Genomic DNA, 23087 nt, shown 5'->3' with positions numbered 1-23087 from the left:
TGTCTGATCAGACAGCAAATATTAAAGGAGTCTTCTGCTTTAATATTGCCCTGAAGTGCTCTCAAAACTATTGATTATGAGGCTCTCAACAACACGATCCAGCAGACTTCAGCACAATATGAGCGAGGGTTGTCCAGATATCCAATTCGTGAGGGGGTTAGCAGATTTGGGGGCTGACGAGTCTTGTGCTTGGAGCCATGATCTGCTGTTGGCATGGATTGCTTTACATGACACCCATTTCAATTAATGGGATCCCAATATTTTCCTAATAGGGGGACCCTGTCTATTAGCTCAATATACTCTAATAGGCCATGTAACGAGTAGTCGACAGCAGACATCACTTATAATATAATGGGCATTAAACCTCCTGCATCAATAGGGGTTAATTACAGTAAATAAGTGTCATCCTCCGTCCTCTTTTGCCCCATAACATTTTTGAAGATTCCCTCTCGTTACTTTGTCTCGCGGTAATTGTTCAATTTTGTGTAATCAGGGGCAGGATTTAGTGTTTCGAGTAATTGTCGTTCTTGACTTTGGAACCGGTTCCTGTTGTTTTGACAAGGGATGTGTCAAGAGAATTTGGCATCAAGATTCATCGCCATAAATTACTTCAGAAATTCTGACTATGACTAAGAGAGGCCTTCAGTCTCAAGATGCCGAGAACGCTGGATCTTTTTGGCCAGATAGTCAATAGAAGTTGAGTAGAACTGTTCGACAAAGTTCCAGAAATACCCACTAATATACAATGAAGGACTAGCAAACAATGTATCACAATCCTTCCTTGTATATGAGTAGTGGTGCAGCAACAAATTGTGTCTAACTTGATAATTTCGGGTCTTTTACCTTCCCTCTTCTGAGCAGGTGGGGGTCTTATTGTTGTGATGTCAGAGCTGTGTTGTGTGCTCTGAGCCAATCAGATCTCTTCCTTCTGCTCTTCCACCTTCTCCTCACAGAATGTAGTCTGAGAGAGAGAGAGAGAGAGAGAGAGAGAGAGAGAGAGAGATACTGCAGCTGCATCTCCCTCCTCTCCCCCCTTCTCCCTATTTTCCTGCAAACAGGAAAAGGGGTGCTACAGGCTCACATAATATAGTCTGAAACACACAGAAAGATAGAAACTGCAGCTGCATCTCCTTCCTCTCCCTTCTCCCTATTTTCTACTCACAGCATCTGCATTAAACTAGATGGAATTTTCTTTGTGACTGAGGAGGTCTCTAAATATTTACAGAGAACCCTCAAACAGGAAAAGGGTGCTACAGGCTGCTGGAAGGTGAGAATGTTATCACTTCCCCCTATTAAAAGATAATACAAAGTTTTTTACATTATATCCACGCGTACTACTGATTCTTTCTTTGCTTTTTTTATCTAGGTGAAGCTATAATGAGAACTTCTGAAACTTTGTGTTAGGGCAGATTCAGACGAACGTTGCGTTTTTGCGCGTGCAAACAACGCTGCGTTTTGCGCGCGCAAAAACCATTTGACAGCTGTGTGTGTCATCCGTGTATGATGCGTGGCTGCGTGATTTTCGCGCAGCCGCCATCATAGAGATGAGGCTAGTCGACGCCCGACACTGTCCAAGGTGCTGAAAGAGCTAACTGATCAGCAGTAACTCTTTCAGCACCCTCGACAGTGAATGCCGAACACAATATCGAGAAACCTGTTCAAAAAAAAGAAAAAGTTCGTACTTACCGAGAACTTCCCGGCCGTTGCCTTGGTGACGCGTCCTTGGTGACGCGTCCTTGGTGACGCGCCTCTCTTGACATCGGGCCCCACCTCCCTGGATGACGCGGCAGTCCATGTGACCGCTGCAGCCTGTGCTTGGCCTGTGATTGGCTGGAGCTGTCACTTGGACTGAATTGTCATCCCGGGAGGTCAGACTGGAGGAAGAAGCCGGGAGTTATCGGTAAGTCAGAACTTCTTTTTTTTTTTACAGGTTCATGTTTATTGGGATCGGTAGTCACTGTCCATGGTGCTGAAACAGTTTAACTCTTTCAGCACCCTGGACAGTGACTATCTCCTGACGTCGCGTACCGGAAATTTTTTTGCCGGGTTCGGCCAAAACGAGTTCGGCCGAACCCGGTGAAGTTCGGTTCGATTGTCCAGGTTCGCTCATCTCAAAGACACTCCATTTGGATGTTTGGAAACAGAAAAGCACGTAGTGCTTTTCTGGTTACATTCATCCTTTTGACAGCTGGTGCGCTGTTTCAGTCGGTTCGCACGGAAGTGCTTCCGTGCGACCTGCGTGGTTTTCACACACCCATTGACTTCAATGGGTGCGTGATGCGCGAAATACACGGAGATATTGAACCTGACGCGTTTTGTACGCAGCAAACAAACGCTGCGCACAAATCACGCACTGTTTGAACTGCCCCATTGACTTCTATAGGGCTGTGCGTGGCGCGCGAAAAATACGCGGCCTGCACGCACGAAAATCACGCTCGTGTGAATCCCCCCTTACAGTCTCTCACCATTTTTCAGATCTCTGCTTGTTGTCAGTGAATGTGCTAAATTCACCTGAAACACAAATCTCTCTCCTGTCCTGACGGTTTATTAAAATATATCAGTGCAGTGTGCAGGGGAGTAGCTATAGGGGTAGGAGTCACATTTTGGTCCTGTTCTTTTTGATAATAATTATAAATATCATATTAAGGATCGTTGGTTAAGAATGAATAATGAGCTGTATTATTGAAGATCGGAAAACAGTCTGCACAATATTATAATATGAGGCAGCTCCGGCGTCTGTATAAAAAGAAAATCCTAGACATTATATCGGTTTATTGATGCGCTCTAGTTCAGTAGTGACTGTGGTTTCTATTTTTAGAGCTTGTGTCCTATATAAACTGCATTCAGTCATCATCAGATGTTAGAATAAGCATCAATAATAAGAAGCAGAAGAGTACGGCAGGGGACAACCATCTGTAGATTGTCCGAAATAGGACTTGTTATCAATTTTTTGTACTTAAAGTGAAGCTGTACCTGTCAGTAAATGTTAAATCTAATATCTTTGTAAAAATTCCTCATTAACTTTTATTTTTTGATGTCTTAACGTATTCAGTTCGTGGAGTGAAGATGTAATGTTATTTTTCTGCTTGGAAACCATCAACAAGTAGGCTTACAGTTGTTGATGGATCTTAGTATGGCCTTATCTGAGCTGGAGTCAGAGATCAATGTTGTCCTCTTTGGCCATCCTCTTTAAAGAAACCTCAGCTTGACAGGCAATATCTCTCTGTCATCCCTTCTTCCTTGTCTTCCGAACTGCAGCATCAAAAATTTAAAAAATTCCACTGGTGAAATGTAGGGGGCAGTATAAATAAGTGATACTCGGCTGTACAATAAATGGCATCGGCTGATCTTCACTAGCATTGTCACTCAATGTTGGTGCTGCCTGTTTCTGGGCAACAGCCCAAATCTATTCAACTGCTCCCTAGAAAGCACAGATATTGCATGCATCAGTTGTTTTTTTTTCAAATCAGAGTTCCCCTTTAACTATTCTTCACTGTCAGAAATGTAGCATGTTCTAAGTCCAAGTGCATTTGAATAGTTCTTAAGAAGTCACTTGACTTTACTGCTTTTTCTTAAGAAACACATTGTTGCTGTTTTTGTCAACGGACATAGAAAATCAGAATGTCTGAAATATGTCTTTACTCACTGGCTTTTATTATCTGCCGCATAAGTTGTTATTGTAATATAAAACTAAGGCATGTTCTCGGCACAAAGAACAGGGAAAAAAAGTCCATAGCTGTAGAGGAATCCATGAATTTATTGTACAAGTCAACTGTGTGTTCTAGCTAATGCAAAAGGAAATTGATCTGGTTGACGTAAGGTAAACTCCTTCAAAAATGTTTCTCTAGATTGTATTTCCCCTGTTCCTCATGGCCTGCAAATAGACATAGCAGAAGAAACGTAAAACAGGCCCTGTCATGTAAATTAAAAATGTGAAAACCGTTTTTTAATATCTTACTCTTCGGCTCAGATATGATCATTTGAAGTTACAGGCCCAAACCCGGAGGCTGCACTACTGAGAGATTCAGGTGAGAACATTCCCCCTTCCAATGTCAGTTAGATGCAGTGTTGATATAGAGATATTGTGTGACCTATCCAAGATATATATATTATATTTACTTATTTAGATTCAAGAAAGGCCTCTACGACAACACTGCATCTGATAGAGATCAAATAGAGAATCTCACCAGAATCTCTCAGTAGTGCAGCCTCAGGCTTTTGACCTGTAACTTCAAGTGATCATATCTCAGCACAGAAATAAGATATTTAAAAATGGGTTTCACCTTTTTAATGTACACTAAAAAGCATTTCTTCTCGCCCTTCAATAGTGTGATCTCCTTTGAATTTTTTTTTTTTTTTAATAAGAATATGTCCTTACAAGGGGTGAAGGTGTTTTGCAAAACAACAGCTTATGTGTTGACAGGGTGACCACCATCTTTGAGCTTAGGTCTCAGCATGATTTGCTGGTCACCATCTTGAGGTTTGTTTAGCAAAACCTAATCCATAAGGGGTCATTATACTTCTCATCCCTTTTGGATCAGATCCTGGTTTTGCCAAATATCCCTCGACCAGGTCCTGTGGTGTTTTCATTGCATTTTTGACTGCTATTTTTGTGTGATAACTTTGAGATCCTGAAACTCACCATGATGGCTCTTCTTTATTGAATGAATCTTTGAAATGAAAGCACATAAATGTCATTTCATCAACCACCAAGGTAAATTTTCTAGATGAGATTTCCTGCTGAGAGTGAATCCTATAGAGCACCATGGAAATGAAGCCATTAATTGACTGCCAGTGGAATTCTCCTCTAGAATGCTCTTCTGTCTAATTGGCTTTCAATTTACTCCCTATTTTCTGCATCGGAGGGTGCGTCCAACCATCTATTTTTTTTTTCTAATTAAGTCCCATAATTGGTGGGAATAGGCCATTTGGGATCTAATGTTTCTTTAGTGGTTAACAGCAAAATTTCTAAATGTTGTTTGTTCGAAAAAGCTCTTATAATTTCGTAAAAATTCCACCGATAACCTTTCGAACCTCTTCACGATCCATTTTGTTTTATCCCTACTTTTTGCTCATTCGTATTTTTTTAATGCAATCCAATTAGTATAGAAATATTTTCTGCTTAGGCAAAGGCAAGAACAGTTTGTAGAAATTATATTAAAAAAAAGAGCTGAAGGTGTTTATTAGTTTCAGATATTAATAATTTACGCCTTGCATTGGGTCTATTGCATTGAATTAGTATGAATCCAATCCATAGTTACGTATAATGAAACTTGATTGAAGCAAACAGCTCAACGTCCAGCCTAAGGGTAGGAACACACACAGCATAAACTCTGCAGATTTTCCGCAACGGATTAATTGTGGAAAATCCGCAGGGTATTACAGCTGCAGCAGTGTGGGTGAGATTCCAACAAATCTCGTCCCCACACTGCGGTAAATATCTGCCCAAAAAAACGCACATAAATTGACCTGCAGTGCAGTTACTTCAACCGCAGTGTGTCAATTAATTCTGCTGATACGCAACTCTTCTCTTGCGGATTTACCCACCGAATTCAATGGGGTGCTTAAACCCGCAACAAAGCAGTGCGATATTTGCAGCGGTATCACAGTGAAGAAAAAAAAAAAAAAAATGTTATACTTACCCTGAGTTTCCTGCTTCTTCTCCAGTCCGGCCTCCCTGGATGATGTTGCAGGCCGTTCGACCGCTGTGGCCTGCAACTTCATCCCAGTAGGCTAGGCTTTGCGCCGAGAAGAGGGAGGGGCTAAGTATGAACGTTTTATTTTTTATTTTTCCGGCGCCGATTCGCACTGGAAATTCCACCGGAAAAACGCATCACAATGTGGTGCTATTTTCTGGATGGCATTCCCTGCGGTGTTCAGGGCTGATACGCTGCACAGCTTAACGCAGTATATCCGCACTGAATATGTTGTGTGTGTTCCTACCCTAAGACATCACATTTGAGTCATTTGTCATGTTTTCAGGATGTGGATTTTTGCAAAATGCATACAATTGTATAATACTTGGAGAGGACACATCAGCTTGGAGAATGCAGAATTAGGGCTTGTCCACACGTAGCGGAATTGCGGACGGAAAATATGCAGCAGAATACAGTATCAGCAAAGTGGGTGAGATTTAACAAATTGACCTGCGGTGCATGTTTTTCGGACCGCAGCAGGTCAATTCGTGCCGCGGAAAGTGGACTGAATTGCTTTGTTTTTCAGAGGCGATGTCACCTTCTCCCATCATTGAGAAAAATGCAGCAAATTCTGCAGCATTTTCTGCAGTAAAAAATGCAGGAATTCCGTTACGTGTGGACAAGCCCCTAAACTTCTAAACCCAGTTGACACTGTGGCGCATACAATGGCCATAAACACCATTGCAAGACCTGACCTTAAACCTCAGAAGTGGCTAATATTGTTAGAAATGGCATAGGTAAGGGGCCTCCAATGTCCATTAAGTGGTTCCGATTGCTGTAATCCCCACGGTTTACTAGAACAAATTAGCAGCGGCACTATAAAAATGCTGTGCCATCTTCTCGCTTCTTCACGTGCGTTATGCCACCCTTAGCTGTGATGAGACACTCTGGTCACAGGTGGTTTTAAAACACCCCCTTCCTAGGCTCACAGTCTGCACGGGTCTCCAGAGATTACATAGACACTGGACCAACCCAGTCAGACAATATTATTATAAACCCCTTTACTGCCCTAGACCACAAAGGATGTAACCATAAACCCCTTCACTGTGCTATACCGCCAGGTATCTAACCATAAAACCCTTAACTGCCCTAGACCAACAGGTATCAAACCATAAACCCCTTCATTGTCCTAGACCACCAGGGATGTTACCATAATCCCATTTACTGCCCTAGTGTTAAATAAGTAGTTGCCTGAGGAAGACGCCAGTCCGGCGTTTAAACGCGTAGCAAATGTTCGACTACTTTTCAATAAATGAATTATTTATTTTACTAAGCAGCGCCAAAGTATCCAGTTTTTTCACTTCTTATTTTATCACTACTAATTGCCATCTCCATGGGAGTTTTGCGTTGGGATCGGCAGCAGCTTTGCATTGCAATTACATGCCAGTAATTTGCTTCTTCATAGGTGAGCATTTATGGTCATTTTTGCTCATTTATATTACAAATTGATTCACACATGTGGTGCCGTGTTCTTTTTACTCTATCTTAGTATTTACTGCCCTAGACCACCAAGGATGGAACCATAAACCCCTTCACTGCACTAGACCACCAGGGATGGAACATAAACCCCTTCACTGCACTAGACCATCAGGGATGTAACCATATAAACACCTTCACTGCCCTAGACCACCAGGGATATAACCATAAACACTTTCACTGCTCTAGACCAACACGAATGTGACCATAAACCCATTTAATGCCCTAGACCACAAGAGACGTAACCATAAACACCTTCACTGCCCCAGACCACCAGGAATGTAACCATAAACACCTTTACTTCCCTAGACCACCAGGGATGTATCCATAAACCTCTTCACTACCCTAGACGACCATAGCTGTAGCCATAAACCCCTTGACTGCCCTAGACCACCAGGGATACAACTATAAACACCTTTTCTGCCTTAGACCACCAGGGATGTAACCATAAACACCTTCACAGCCCTAGACCACCAGGTATGTAACCATAAACTCCTTTACTGCCCTAGACCACCAGGGATGTATACATCAACACTTTCACTGCCCTAGACCACCAAGGATGTAAGCATTACCCCTTTCACTATACTAGACTACAAGGGATGTTAAGACAATCCATCTGTAGGAAGGATAGGCCCCCTACCCCGCTGGTGGTAGGGGGCCCACACACTGTTTATACACAGAGGTGTGTGTGTGTGTGTGTGTGTGTGTGTGTGTGTGTGTGTGTGTGTGTGTGTGTGTGTGTGTGTATTCCTGCTCCAGGGAAAACTATAAAGGCCAGTCATTTTAAACAATCATTGAAGAATTGTAAGAACCCCTGTCTCATCTCATTGACCCCCTGACTCATCTCTTTGACCCCCTTTTCCACTTTATTTCCATGCAAGGACATATTTAAGCTACAAACATAATGATACATTGTCCTCTGAGACATTAATATGACATATGATGCCAATGTGTATTTAATCATAAAATATGAACTCGGCACAGTCATTTATCTACATTGACCTAAGACATTGAAATCTGCAGTTATTGATCTTGAATTTATGTCTATTTAATAAGAGAAATGTTTTAAAAATATTTCTTATATTTTATTTATTTAGAAAAATCATATATTTAAGTCTTGTTTTTTTTATGTTGTAATTACATTTAATAAAAATAAAACAAAAACCTCCCTGTATTTTCTAGGTAACTTATAGTTGTTTTATCAGACAGACACACTATTAGCATTGTATCATGTATTGGGGTGGACAGGTGAGGCAGTGCAGGGTTTATTTATTGTCGTACGCGTTATTTTACTTCTGCGTGAAGCTGGGTTTGATATATGGTTATATTTGTTTTTGTGCTCTCAGACTTATGTATCAAATTTATCTACAGTTTCTCTGCTGTCAAGTTGCTAAATGTGCTTTATTGAAGTGTTCTCCAAACCTCTTAAAAGTGTTGTCTACTTTAGAAAATCCATATTTATACATCCTATTAGGGAATTCTGAGTGAATAGAGGGTGGTCCTCAGTTCAGTACCCTCATCTCTTGACCAGAGTGGCGAGCGGCTACAAAGCGCGTATGTTGCTCTGGATGACCTGTCTTGTCCTGCATGAGGCCCCATGCACATGACCGTGCCCCTAATCATGGTCCGTGATTAAGGGCACAGCCGGCCATGGACAGTCATCCGCATTTGCGGTCCGTGCTCCCATTATAAAGTATGGGAGCACGGTCCGTAAAATCAAGATATAGGACATGTCCTATTTTTTACGGATGCTTTCTATGGTCAGGTCACCTTTAGGTAAATATACGGAAAGGTGTCCGTGGGCCATAGAAATTAAATTAACCGTTTGATCCGCAACACCGTCCGTAATTACGGACCAAAATTACGGTCGTGTGCATGGGGCCTTGCAGAGACAACCCATTGACATAAATGAGCACTGTGTAATACCTAATTTCCCCTGTGGTGGTGCTGCAGGGAAAATGAACACTTACTGCCAGGTTTCCCCACAGATTACAGGTGATCACTGGTGATCCCAGCAGGTGGATACTTCGTTATCAGCTTACTGTCAAGGGACCCGTCTAACAAGCGTAAAACCCCTTTAAAACAAATTATTTTTGTTCCGTCATTGCACTTTAAATCGGTTGTCCTACGAATGCAACTCCTGCTCTGAAAATAGCCGCCAGAGTGATCAGCTGATCGCAACGGGTCCGGCTGTTATCACCAAGGAAGGCTTTTTGCAGCCGCTGGATGGGAATGCTTATATGGCCAAGCATATAATATATCGGTCTGCCCTGCTTTATAGAGATTTGTGAGGTTCATATGCCCTAATCGACCATTTTTCTAAAAATGTTGTAATCAGAACTGGGGCTGAGGTAGCTATAGATGATGAAGAGGTAGAAGTTGCACCCACGGGCCCAAATGCCCCTCTGCCACACGGGAAGACACGAGTATTATAAATGGCACATGGTAGGTCGGGGACTGTTACTCATTTTGCCTTGGGGCCCGGGAGCTTCACTGCAGATGACATGCCTATGAGTAACCGCTATGAGAGAGAACTGGCGTCAACCTGCCACTTTGTCGCTTCTCCTCCTCTATCTAGTTTTGTAAATCTGTAAACTCTCAATTTGCTTCTGCCACGCGAGAATACACGAGTATTATAAATGGCACATGGTAGGTGGGGGACTGTTACCCATTTTGCGTTGGGGCCCGGGAGCTTCACTGCAGATGACATGTCTATGAGTAACCGCTATGAGAGAGAACTGGCGTCAACCTGCCACTTTGTCGCTTCTCCTCCTCTATCTAGTTTTGTAAATCTGTAAACTCTCAATTTGCTTCTGGAAAATGTACACAGCCACTAATGACTTAAGGGATTTTCTGCATTCATTTATTTTTTTTTTCAATACTTCGAGCTTCTTGTTTGGGGAAATTTACTGTTTCTATAAACATAAATAAAATGTTAATAAGGCGCAGATCTACTGTAGTAACCGGCTGCTAATCTTTTCTCTTTGTTATGCCTCGAAGGACATATTTAACAGCTCCAGCCGGCTGCCTACAACAAGTCTTTCTCTAACATAGTGCACAGATATATTATTTAGACAGCTCTGACCGTTCCATCGCCGGCAGAAATGATGGTGAGGCCTAAAACCGACCACATATTAAAATACTGTGAGGATGGCAGTTTTTTATTTGACGCATGGCTTATTAAATCACATACAAGTTTGTTACTTGTTATTTTCCAACATTTAAATTTATGGACAAGTTGTGATTACGTTTTACGCTCAGTTTTCAAGAAATGATTATATTCTGGGGAGCGGCGCGCTTAAATACTGCATGATCCATCGCTATGTGAAAGTCTTTGCTGTTAATATATTTGCCATTACTCGTTTATCTGGTTCACATTTTTCTTAACCTCTTATTACCCATGCCTTTTTATGCTCTACTGACAAGTGCAATTATTCCTATTTTTTGTATACGTATTGGTCAAGCAGCTCTAACTTTTTTATTTTTTTTTGTTATTAAAGTGATTTTTATGTCTTGTTTCATGGCAAAAAGGGTTTATTTTTTTTTTGGTATTTTTTTTGTTTTTTGTTTTTAGCAATATTCTGCTTTTATTGGGTGAAAAAAGGAAACATATTTTTTTTTTTACATTTAGGCTATCTAAAAAAAAACAAAAAAAACCTTTTAAATAAAACCACCATAGTGTGATGGCTATTTTCATATACAGTCAGAGTCACTATGTCGGGGACAGGTCTTTGTACATGATTATCGGGCCTTTATTTATTGTTTCTTTTATTATTTATTATGCTTGTTTTTACTTTTTTTTTTTGTATAATGTGCAATCCGAATGGTCAGAAAAGACCTCTTCAGGAATTAATTGTTGTATATTTTTTTTTCTGAGTTTTTTCTGTATTACTTATTTCTTTGATAATGTGGGCTGCCATAGCACCGCCATTTACAGGGGAAAACAGCCCTCACTGTTAGGTTGAGTTCACACGACCTATTTTCAGACGTAATGGAGGCGTTTTACACCTCGAATTACGTCTGAAAAAACGTCTCCAATACGTCGGCAAACATCTGCCCATTACTTTCAATGGGCTTTACGATGTACTGTGCCGACGACCTGTCATTTTACGCGTCGCTGTCAAAAGACGGTGCGTAAAAATACAGCCTCGTCAAAAGAAGTGCAGGACACTTCTTGGGACGTAATTGGAGCCGTTTTTCATTGACTTTAGTGAAAACAGCTCCAAAAACGCCTCAAAAAACGCCTCAAAAGAAGCCTCAAAAGAAGCTCCAAATTTCATTTTCAGCTTCAAAAACGCCTGAAAATCAGAGGCTGTTTTCTCTGAAATCCGCTCCGTATTTTCAGACGTTTTTTGTTAAGCGTGTGAACATACCCTTACGGCTATGCTGGCTCTAGTTAGACCCAGCAGCATAGTCATGTGACCTGTAATCCGGCGATCATGTGATTGCAGGAACCAATGGCGGCATGTAATCGGGGAGGCAGAAATCGCCATAAAACACTGCACTAAACAAAAGGCCCATTAATGAACGCTGGTGTATCAGCGGTCATTAAGGGATTATTAATAGGAAGACAGTAAAGGTCCTATTACACCGCCCAACGAGGGCCGTGTAAACGAGCGCCGATCAACAAGGTTGAACTTAGTATCAACAAAAATAGCTTTCCGATATTGTACATTTTGTATCATTAAAGGAACATTCCAGGCAAAACCAGACTGAAGGAGGTGGTGCATGACACAGACATTCAAAGAACACTAAAAAGATAATGCCTTTATCATTCTCTGCCCATTTAGTCCCTGCACTAGGCATAACACAAGGGTATACGTTTGCCCAGGGTGTTCCTTTAAAGAGGACCTGTCACTTCTCCTGACATATATTTTAGTAAATAGGGCAGAGCTGTCTTTGTCACTTGGCACACCACAACGCAACTCAGAGTTAATGACGGGTTTAACATCGCTAATTCACAGATTTTCTCTTTCCTTGCTCAACAGCCCAGAACCTCAGGGAAAAAGTCTGACAAATGCCAACATAAAAAGAGGTGCCAGGAGAAGTACAATTTTATGCCATCTCCTCTCATTATGTCATTTACCCCTTTTCTTAATACAATGTTCAGGTGTAAGAACCAGTGATTGATATATGATCACCTACAGAATTTTCTCTCCAACCTGTAACTTTCTAGCTGTTGTAAAACTACAACTCTCAGCATGGCCTAACAGCCCATACTTGCCCGGACAGGCTGGTGGTTGCAGTTTCCCAATGCCTGAATGGCACACATTGATGAACAGACCAGATGGAACAACCAAGTTTCGGGTGATCTTGAATGTGACTGTTGGGTAAAGTTTGACAGTCTTCGGACATCTTGAATTCTGTCTTAAGTGTCTCTGATGTAGGTCTAACCCGACAGCACAGAGATTTAGAGGCGCAAGGTTCCTTTAAGATACATTGCTAGAAGATATGAGTCAAGTAGAATCCCAGTTTGGGTCATTGTAATGTACAGTATTTATTTCGGGACATTATCAGGACCGAATAGGTCCTATAGAAGTTGTCCGTTTTTGTCACCTCATCTCTGGGAGGGGTGTTGATTTTAAGAAACTACATAACACATGTTACAAAGTGTTCATAGAGCAAATCAAGATGTTTAACTATTAAACCCCCAAGTTCTCTGACCAAGTCATTTTGATGAATCTTGCAGTTCTGTGAACCACATACAGTACATGATGCTGAAACACCACAAGTGGCAAAACATATGGTGACTGGAAGGCAGTAGAATTATCACCATATGCTAATTAATGAGATAATGATGGTTGTTTTAATTAACCTTGCAATTGTGTACAGTAAATTAACATCTTCATAACCAGCAGTTCCTGCTCATCTTTCTCGTATATGGAAGAGAAGAGATTACTCCATGGTTGTTGAGATGTCCTCTAGATTCTCTTTAGAGGAAAATATTAAGCCACAAGATCACAAGGCATCAACCAGCAGAAATCTCAATTATAATTTGGAGTAAATGGGGAAGAAAAAAATTGATATAACTCAGAATCAGTACAAACAATGTAAAGTATTTGAAAAATGACTCAATATTTTATGTAGATGAAATGGGTTCTCCACTATGGACAATGCCATTTTGTTAGAAGACTCCCTGACCTTAAGCTGATCATAGGGTGTACCACTGCTGGGACCCCCAGCGATCAACTGTAATCTGTGTGGAAACCTGTCAGTAAGTACTACAATTTCCTGCAGCGCCACCACAGGGGAATTGAAGTGTTACACAGTTCTTATTGAAACCAATGGGCTGGTTATGTAATGCACGGTAGTTATCGGGTCCTCCAGAGAAAGACAGAGACTCTTTGTAGTCACTCTCAGAGTAGGTAATAGATAAGGGTCCAGAATAGAGATTCCCTCTTTGAACTCAAAATTATAAGAGGTGAACATTCACTTTAAGGGTATGATCACACACAAACTCAAAAACGTCTCAAAATACGGAGCTATTTTCAAGGGAAAACAGCTCCTGATTTTCAGACATTTTTTAGGCCACTCGCGATTTTCGCTGCGTTTTTGACCGCTGTTTTTGGAGCTGTTTTCCATAGAGTCTATGAAACATGGCTCCAAAAACGTCCCAAGAAGTGACCTGCACTTCTTTTTCGCAGCCGTCGGCACAGAACACCGTTTTTCACATTGAAATCCATGGGCAGATGTTTGGAAGTGTTCTGCTTCCGATTTTTCGGCCGTTTTTTGGGCGTTTCCGGCCCGAAAACCGTCCGAAAATAGGCCGTGTGAACATACCCTAAGTGTTTTCAGATGGAGAGTCCCCATATACCTCAACAGTGTTGAAACAGAATGGGCAAGATAAAAAAAAAAATTCTATAGAAAAACGTTGGTTGACAAGATAAAATTTCAGAACAAAGAAACTCCTTTTTTCATTATTATGCTGAACAAGTCCTGGAAAATAGAACACACAATTCCAGAGGTGTACTCCAGTGATAAATTATTTAAGTATCATTTCTGTTTACTTAGAGCCAAATGTTTTATTTATTTTTTGCATGTCGTTTTTTTTTTGGTCAATTTAAACTGTTTAAAGGTTAGAAGATCTTGTGAGCTCGAAGAGTGTCAGTCCCAGGGCCACTGTTGAAAACACTTGGTTCAATATCTTACTGAGAAAATATTTATTTTATTTGAAACAAACATTTTCCCAAAAACTTTTTGGGGAATAATATATAATATTTTAAGTGAGATTAAAAATAAAGGAATTCTTCAAGAAAAGGTAAAAGTAAAATTTAGAGAAATACAAAAACGGGGGAAAGACCTGTACCTGATATTGTAGTAATTTATGCAACCAGCCAGATAAAGAGTCAGTACTTAGTACTTACACATTCCCATATGGGAAAAACAGCTAGTCTGGTTCTCCTGGACCCCGCTGGTTCACCTTCTCCTCTGGATGTGGTGGAGATAACACCAAGTTCCGACCAGACCGGATTGTCAGGACCTGCTGCCAACCCAGAATTTGTATTACTACAAATAAAAACAACACTTCCAGCGCGGGTTACTCTATTTATCTACAACTAAGGAAACCTGTTTTTATTAAAAAGTAATATTTACTTAACAGAGCACAAGATATTAAAACTTTGTTATATACTATGTACTGGTCCATCAGTGCAGATCTCAGGAACTAAGGTCACAAGGACTAACGTGTGTGCATAGTCCTTAATGTACCTGCCTATTTTCCTACATCATGTAAGAACTTCAGAACTTATACATAAAAAGGACATTTTAATTAAAAAGAAAATAATAATAATCCCAATAAGTCCTTCCTTAATCTTATCTCTCTCTTGATCCTATTCTGTTTTATATTGCAATCAAAATGGAGAAATATATAATGAAATGTTCTATATGTTTCCCAGGAGATTAGTAATTTCCCCCGTTCCTTATCACAAAGCCTAGATCAGATCTGTCTCTGATAAGGCAACTGTCTGCAGCACATACCCTACCTCACTGCTCCGTCTGCAAGAAGGGACCGATCATGACAACCCCCACCCTTTTGGCTAAGCCCTCCCACCACAGCAAGCTGTCAATCAGAAATGTAAGGGATCAGTAGGAAACAAACTTAATTCTGTGTAGGACTTCTACATGACTATTTGATCAGGAGGTTGTAGAAAATCCTGCAGACTGACAAACACTGAAGCAGATTCTCTTTCTGTTTACTTTTAATTATTTGTAGGTTTATCGTTCCTTTTAAGAACTTCACATCTAAAGCCAAGTTTGTAGTAAAGACATACTGCAGATTGCCAAAGCTAGCTAAATATAATATATTACACCATCAATATTTTAGTACGGCCTCCTATGATTAAAAATATAAACACTATAATACTGCCCCCTATGTTGAATAATATAAGTACTATAATACTGCTCCTATATACAAGAATATAACTACTATAATACTGCCCCCTATGTACAAGAATATAACTACTATAATACAACCTCCTATGTATAAGAATATAACTACTATAATACTGCCCCTATGTACAAGAATATAACTACTATAATACTGCCCCCTATATACAAGAATATAACTACTATAATACTGCCTCCTATGTACAAGAATATAACTACTATAATACTGCCTCCTAGGTACAATAATATAACTACTATAATACTGCTCCTATGTACAAGAATACAACTACTATAATACTGCCCCCTATGTACAAGACTATAACTGCTATAATACTGCCCCTATGTACAAGAATGTAACTACTATAATACTGCTCCTATGTACAAAAATATAACTACTATAATACTGCCCCCGATGTAGAGTAATATAACTACTATAATACTGCCCCCTATGTACAAGACCATAACTGTTATAATACTGCCCCTATGTACAAGAATATAACTACTATAATACTGATCCTATGTACAACAATATAACTACTATAATACTGCCCCCTATGTACAAAAATATAACTACAATAATACTGCCCCCTATATACAAGAATATAACTACTATATTACTGGCTCCTATGTACAAGAATATAACTTCTATAATACTGCCCCCTATGTACAAGAATATAACTACTATAATACTGCCTCCTATGTACAAGACTATAACTACTATAATACTGCTCCCTATGTACAAGAATATAACTACTATAATACTGCCTCCTATATACAAGAATATAACAACTATAATACTGCTCCTATGTACAAGAATATTACTACTATAATACTGCCCCCTATGTACCAGACTATAACTGCTATAATACTGCCCCCTATGTACAAGAATATAACTACTATATTACTGGCTCCTATGTACAAGAATGTAACTACTATAATACTGCTCCTATGTACACAAATAGAACTACTATAATACTGCCCCCTATGTAGAGTAATATAACTACTATAATAGTGCTCCTATGTACAAGAATATAACTACTATAAGGGCATGACTAGACGTGGTGGAGTTCTGCATACACTGTCCGCATCAATGCCGCACAGAATCTGCGTTGCAGATTCTGTTGCGGCTTTGCCTAAAATGGGCATTAAATTGATGCGGACTAGCCATTGTGTATTGAGGGGGAGAGGGCTTCCCTTCTCTCTATCAGTGCAGGATAGAGAAGGGACAGCCCTTTCCCTAATTGTCCGCAACGTGTAAACGAACCCAACTAAAAAGCTGTGGAAAGCAATGGAGAAACGTGTACGCTGCGGATTTCCGCTGCGGACTGTCCGCAGCGGAATTCCAGAGCAATTCCGCCACATCTGGTAATGCCCTAATACCCTGCCTCCTATGTACAAGACTATAACTGCTATAATACTGCCCCCTATGTACAAGAATATAACTTTATATTACTGGCTCCTATGTTCAAGAATATAACTACTATAATACTGCTCCTATGTATATGAATATAACTACTATAATACTGCCACCTATGTACAAGAATATAACAACTATGATACTGCCCCCTATGTATAAGAAAATAACTATTATAATACTGCCTTCTATGTACAAGAATATAACTACTATAATACTGCCCCCTTGTACAAGAATATAGCTACTATAATACTGCCCCTATGTACAAGAATATAACTACTATAATACTGCCTCCTATGTACAAGAATATAACTACTATAATACTGCCTCCTATGTACAAGAATATAACTACTATAATACTGCTCCATATATACAAGAATATAACTACTATAATACTGCCCCCTCTATGTACAAGAATATAACTACTATAATACTGTCCCCTATGTACAAGAATATAACTACTATAATACTGCCTCCCTATATACAAGAATATAACTACTATAATACTGCCCCCTATGTACAAGAATATAACTACTATAATACTGCCCCCTATGTACAAGAATATAACTACTATAATACTGCCCCCTATGTACAAGAATATAACTACTATAATACTGCCCCCTATGTAAATGAATATAACTACTATAATACTGCCCCCTATGTAAATTAATATAACCGCTATAACACTGCTGCTTGGCCAAAAATATGTACCTGAATGAGTTTTATTATATATATATTGGAGTGTTATTGCGGCTTATATTTAGTTCTACTTTACAGTATGAGTAGTCTGCCAACAGGCAACTACATAAAAAACAACAAGATGTGTGATACACGGTAAAGCCAATTGGGAAATTATTAGGCACAGGGAGGTGTGCCAGGGAACATCCCTAGTCATGGTATGCAAGGAGCCTCCTCTTCCAGTAGAACCCACAGTATTGTGAATGTATCCCTACATGATAATTAATATTTACTTATTTGTCTGTTTGTAATTTGAGGTTTTCTGCTCCTTGATAATAGGTTTACATCACATACACTGAGATGTAGTGGACGTTTTTGTATCTATTAAGATTCCCCAATAAGTACAGGCAGTGAGGGTTTTTTTCTTTTTTTCTTTCCTGCTGTGAATGATTAAGATTGATTGAAGTGCTTACTTTGTCTTTTGAAAAAAACACTGTTTAATTATTGGGCCATTATGCTAATACATGCAAATGGTAAAAGTGTTCTCTTGGTTGGGAGTGCAGAGAACAAAAAAAGATGAAAGTGTTAATCTAAAGTACAAATTAGTTTATTACATTACTAAATAGCCTCCTAGGAAGCAGGTGTCCTGTGTACATGAAACAAACAGCCCTACTGTAGGATATAAAATATTCCTGTTGTCGTGTGTGCGGTACTTAAAGGCACTCGGAGAGGCAATTATACATCTTTATGTACTTCTTATGGCTGCAATATGTTAAAAAGAACCCAAGAACGCGATTATATCAACAGTGCTGGGTATTTAGCCGACCTCTAAGTGAGTATCTGATATTTACTGTATATATATATATATATATATGTGTAGCAAAGAAAGACTATAGACTAGGGGCCCTGACAGCCTGATGAGCGTTGTAGTTTTGCAAGAGCTGGACAACCACAAGTTGCAGACCACTGCTATAGACTAGTAGTGGACATTACTTTGGTGAGTAGTGGACAAAACGAATCATTACTTAAAGGCTATTTGCACCAAATCGTTGTTATTGCTCCAATTCATCTGAAATAAACAATATAAATCAAATTTGCAAATAGTCTTGGTAAAAATAAAATAAAGAAATCTCAGAATGTTTTGTGTATACAGCTCTGATGCAGATCTATGTTTCTCCATGGTTACAGACATCAAACAAACCACGTGTGGTCAGGTATTGCAATCATACATTAAACCTGTCCATCTGCCCCCTCATCTACTGTCCGCAGGTTATCAACAATAAGGAGTAACACGCCACAGCAAGATCAGACTTCACACAGGGTTTGTTCATGATCCAGAAAGATGGAGAAACATAGGTCTGCAAAGGAGCTTTATACACAAAACTGTAGACCGCATTGTGGTCACTGCTAAGGGGTTCTGAAGACAGTAAATTATGTATAAATACTTTGTGGTTCAAGGGTTGACCATGGCTTACAAGTATGTACTCTACAAGGGTGGGCTCTCCGTTGGATTGACCACTCAACTATTATGGACACATAGGTCTGCAAAGGAACGGTGTACACAAAGTAGTACAATGGATTGTGGTCACTGCTAAGGGGTTCTGAAGACTGTATATGTCTTATAAACCATTGTTGTCGATGGCCACCAAGGGTTGACCATGGATCACAAGTATGGACTCTACAAGGGTGGACTCTAGATTGGATTGACCATTGAATTTTTCTAGATTGATACATTAGAAAAGGATACTAATCACGGTTTCAATGTGTTTTGGTAGATGATCATTTAAAATAATGTGTTTAAGGAGACTGGGAATTACAAAAATAAAATGATGGGTCTCATATGACCTTTGGACTACCAGATGGACTATTGATTTCAGAAGTATCAAAAATTATCATGATTTTTTTCCCCTTTTTCATTTCAGGCTCACAAGTAAAGAGTTTCACGTCACTGTGGTTCATCTCTGAGCCCTTAGATGTAGTCACCATGAGAGGGAGTTACGTGGTCTTAAACTGCTCTGCTGGCTCAGATCGAGGGTCACCAATCATTAAGTGGAAGAAGGACGGAGTTTACCTAAATCTTGTAATAGATGACAGAAGACAACAACAGCCCAATGGATCCTTGATAATACAAACTGTGGTACATTCACGGCATCACCGGCCCGATGAAGGCTCCTATCAGTGCGAAGTATCCTTAGATGGGGTTGGTGCAATTATAAGTCGGACAGCTAAAGTACTAGTTGCCGGTAAGACTATTTCTGTGTATTTCTTAATTTTTTACTATTGATAGCTTCACTGTAGCGATAATAATGTAATTTTGTTATAATTTGGAATAATACATGTTGTGCTATGAATCTGGACTATGTCAAAAGGATGGAGATGTCCAAGTACAGATGTTGCCGGTGGGCGTATTTCACACTATTACCATTTTAGCCACCATTGGTTTTTTTCTTGAATTTTGGCTCTGTGAAGGGGAATTTTTTTAGAATCTTCACAGATTCGCTTATCTCTAGATACAATGTTACTATAATACTGTATGTCATGACATAAACAGGAATATTGCCACTCTTGCCCCTGGGCTATGTGCGGGATTGCAGTTCATGCCCATTCAAGTGAGTAAAGTGGTGCAGTTTATGGAAGAAAGCATGTTTGGTTTTTTTTCTCCCATATAACCCCTTTAATTTTGCCTTAAAAACATCTACGGAGTCGGCATGGGTCCGGTGTATGCGAAACATATCCCTGACCCAGCTAAGTACACCAGGGTAGCCTTGTCCATTACACCGCTTCGTAAAGGGGTAATCCATTCTAAATTAAACTTTAATTTGATATAGACACGTGTAAGAAGAAAATTGGTGAAGTCTGTGATCTCACACCACCACTGATTTCTAAACCTATAGAGAAAAACCTTCTAAGCAATCTGACATTGATTTTACTGACCCTTCACATTTTGTGTTAATTGAGATCCCCAGAAATCCATGAACAGCATCAAAGAGGTTTGATCACTTTATAGATCTCTTTTCCTCTGGTGGTCCCCAATGTGATCTTCTCACATGTATCTATGACCTATGTGAAGATTATTTTAACTGGATTTCCCCTTCAATGATAGGCGGGACTGGATTATAGGGAGGGCACAAGGAATACGTATACATCCACCCAATTTGACTTTCCAAACATTTTCTAGTTATTTCGCTGAGTATATGAGTAGTGTATACACTGCTCACTTTTCGGACCACGGTCTCTCTGGAAAATATAGGTCATCTAAGTGACGATTTGGCAATCCTATAAATTCGAGAATAGGTGGAGAGGTAGCCATAAATTTGTTTGGCTCACTCTTTTGAAGGGAGCCACTCGCACTGTAGTCCCATATCACCCATAGACTCCAGTGGAAAGAACAATGTGCATACGCAGTCGCCTCTAATATATGTTTCTATGAGACAGGTTCAGAAGGGTTCTATGTCCCAAATATGGTATGGGGCACCCAGCAACCTTAATTCAAATCATCATAGGGTGATAAAACCGACTATATAATGTGCCCGTATTATTGCTGTCTGAAAGACAGTCAGACTACTTTCAGAACTGCACCTGCCTATTTATAGCGGCGCTAGAGCTTCAATATCTGTCCCCAGTGTAGCGATTTGTAAAACATCCGGCTTACCGCCTTGTGATTTAGTCTGCGTTCTAATTGAATCAGACGTAATTACAGTGTAGTTCTACAAAAAACATTTCATTCTTGCAAATTTTCAATAATAAAAAGCGCCAGGAATATAAAATGATTTAAATTCTTAATTACCCTGATGTACAACAATGCTGGGTAACGTCTGTATAGATCTGCTGGGACAGACATAAGCACAGCTGTGTTTCAGCAATTCCAAGCAAATATCTCTTCAGTAAGTCACATTCTCCTGGGTGTTCCCAATCTGAAGCTCAAAACCTAAAAACATATTTCAGCAGAACAGTCTAAAGGATCATACAGGAAATAGAAATGTCCCGAAGGATTTAGGAGGAGGAGATCCCAATGTATTGTATATGGAGACAATTATAAGTATATAAAGTATAGGCAAACAAAATACAAGCCTATGTTTGAACAGAATATTAGGAAATTGTTTATACAACAATTCATCTATTATTGGGATTATTTAGCAGGAGGGATTCAATAATACGATAGGGAAGCAGTGGCAAATGCAAAATCTGGCCATCGGCATTCTATACTATCCCCCCCCCCCTCCCAAATACCCTGTTTTTTTATTTATTTATTTTTTAAATAGAGGAGGGCTCCAAATTATGTCTTTGTGTCTGCATCTATAAATCAAAGAACATCACTTCCTGTCTCATGGGATCTAGACTCTTGACCAAACTTACTGTCATGGTCACAGAAAATAATTCACATAAGGGCCTTGGAGAGAACAGGGCAAGGAGGCTTTACCCATGAAGGAAACTGGGTAGGTAAGCCCCACCCATGAATAAAACAGGGCAAGGAAGCCCCACCCATGAACAGCAAACAGATAATGGGATGCACTCCTGGTGTGAGGTGTGGTGCTATCAGGGTTGCGATGGAATCCCAAGATATAAATTGATAGTTTTTTACCGCTCAGACGGTTGTAGATGTAAAGTCTGAAGTGTCCATTAAGGGTTTGACCTTCCCCCAGCTGGCATGCAGAAAAAACGATCCAAATTTCCACTGGTGTGTATATCACGCTGGTACTTGTGGTTCCACACAGAAATGAAACTGCAGAGATGCAACTGCTTGCTGTGTATATCCTCGTACTTGATGTATATATGAAACATAGACATATGGGCATCCATAATGCTCATAAGTTATGGTTCATCGATGATGACCACCTATGAATAGAACAGAGTAGAAAGGCTCCTCCATGAAGAGAACAGAGTAGGGAGCCCCCTTTAAGAAAACAGGGCAGGGAGGCTCATCACATGAATTCAACAGGGCAGAGAAACACCACCCAAGACGAAAACAGGGCAGGGAGGCTCCACCCATGAATAGAACAAGGTAGAGAGGCTCCACCCTTAAAGAAAACAGGACAGGGAGACTCCACCCTTGAATAGAACAGGGTAGGGAGACTCCCCCTTTAAGAAAACAGGACAGGGGGGCAACTCACATGGGGAAAACAGGATAGGAAGCTGCACCTATGTAGCCAGAAGTAGTTATGGCAGATGGCTGGCAGTCCTAGGATAAGTTTAGAGGGTGCATATATGGACTATGTAATACAGATAAGTAGAAACAATGGTGGTAATGTACATAGAACTAAGAATTTGTTAGATTGATAAAGGGGAGATGTTCAGATTCCCACCGATTATATACTGATGGCCTAATCTGTAAATAGGTCATCAGTATAAAAAAACAGCCCCCAACCTGCACAACCCCTTTAATTGTATCCAGTGTAATTGTCTAGTCTAGATACAACTGTAGCAGACTCTAATCTATA

At 39.9% G+C, this 23087-nt stretch overlaps 1 protein-coding gene across 3 annotated transcripts in view; it reads left to right on the top strand.

The window, feature by feature from the left end:
- Window positions 1-23087, top strand: part of DCC (DCC netrin 1 receptor) — a 735384-nt gene that overhangs the window by 263173 nt on the left and 449124 nt on the right. For all 3 annotated transcript variants that reach the window (XM_075841459.1, XM_075841451.1, XM_075841442.1), the window contains exon 2: window positions 19572-19892. In XM_075841459.1, coding sequence (XP_075697574.1) covers window positions 19572-19892 — 321 coding nt within the window. The remainder of the gene's footprint in view (window positions 1-19571; window positions 19893-23087) is intronic.

This window comes from Rhinoderma darwinii, chromosome 1 (genome assembly GCF_050947455.1).
Source record: "Rhinoderma darwinii isolate aRhiDar2 chromosome 1, aRhiDar2.hap1, whole genome shotgun sequence".
NCBI classification, from domain to species: Eukaryota; Metazoa; Chordata; class Amphibia; order Anura; family Rhinodermatidae; genus Rhinoderma; species Rhinoderma darwinii.
This window is presented reverse-complemented; position numbering and strand designations above follow the sequence as displayed.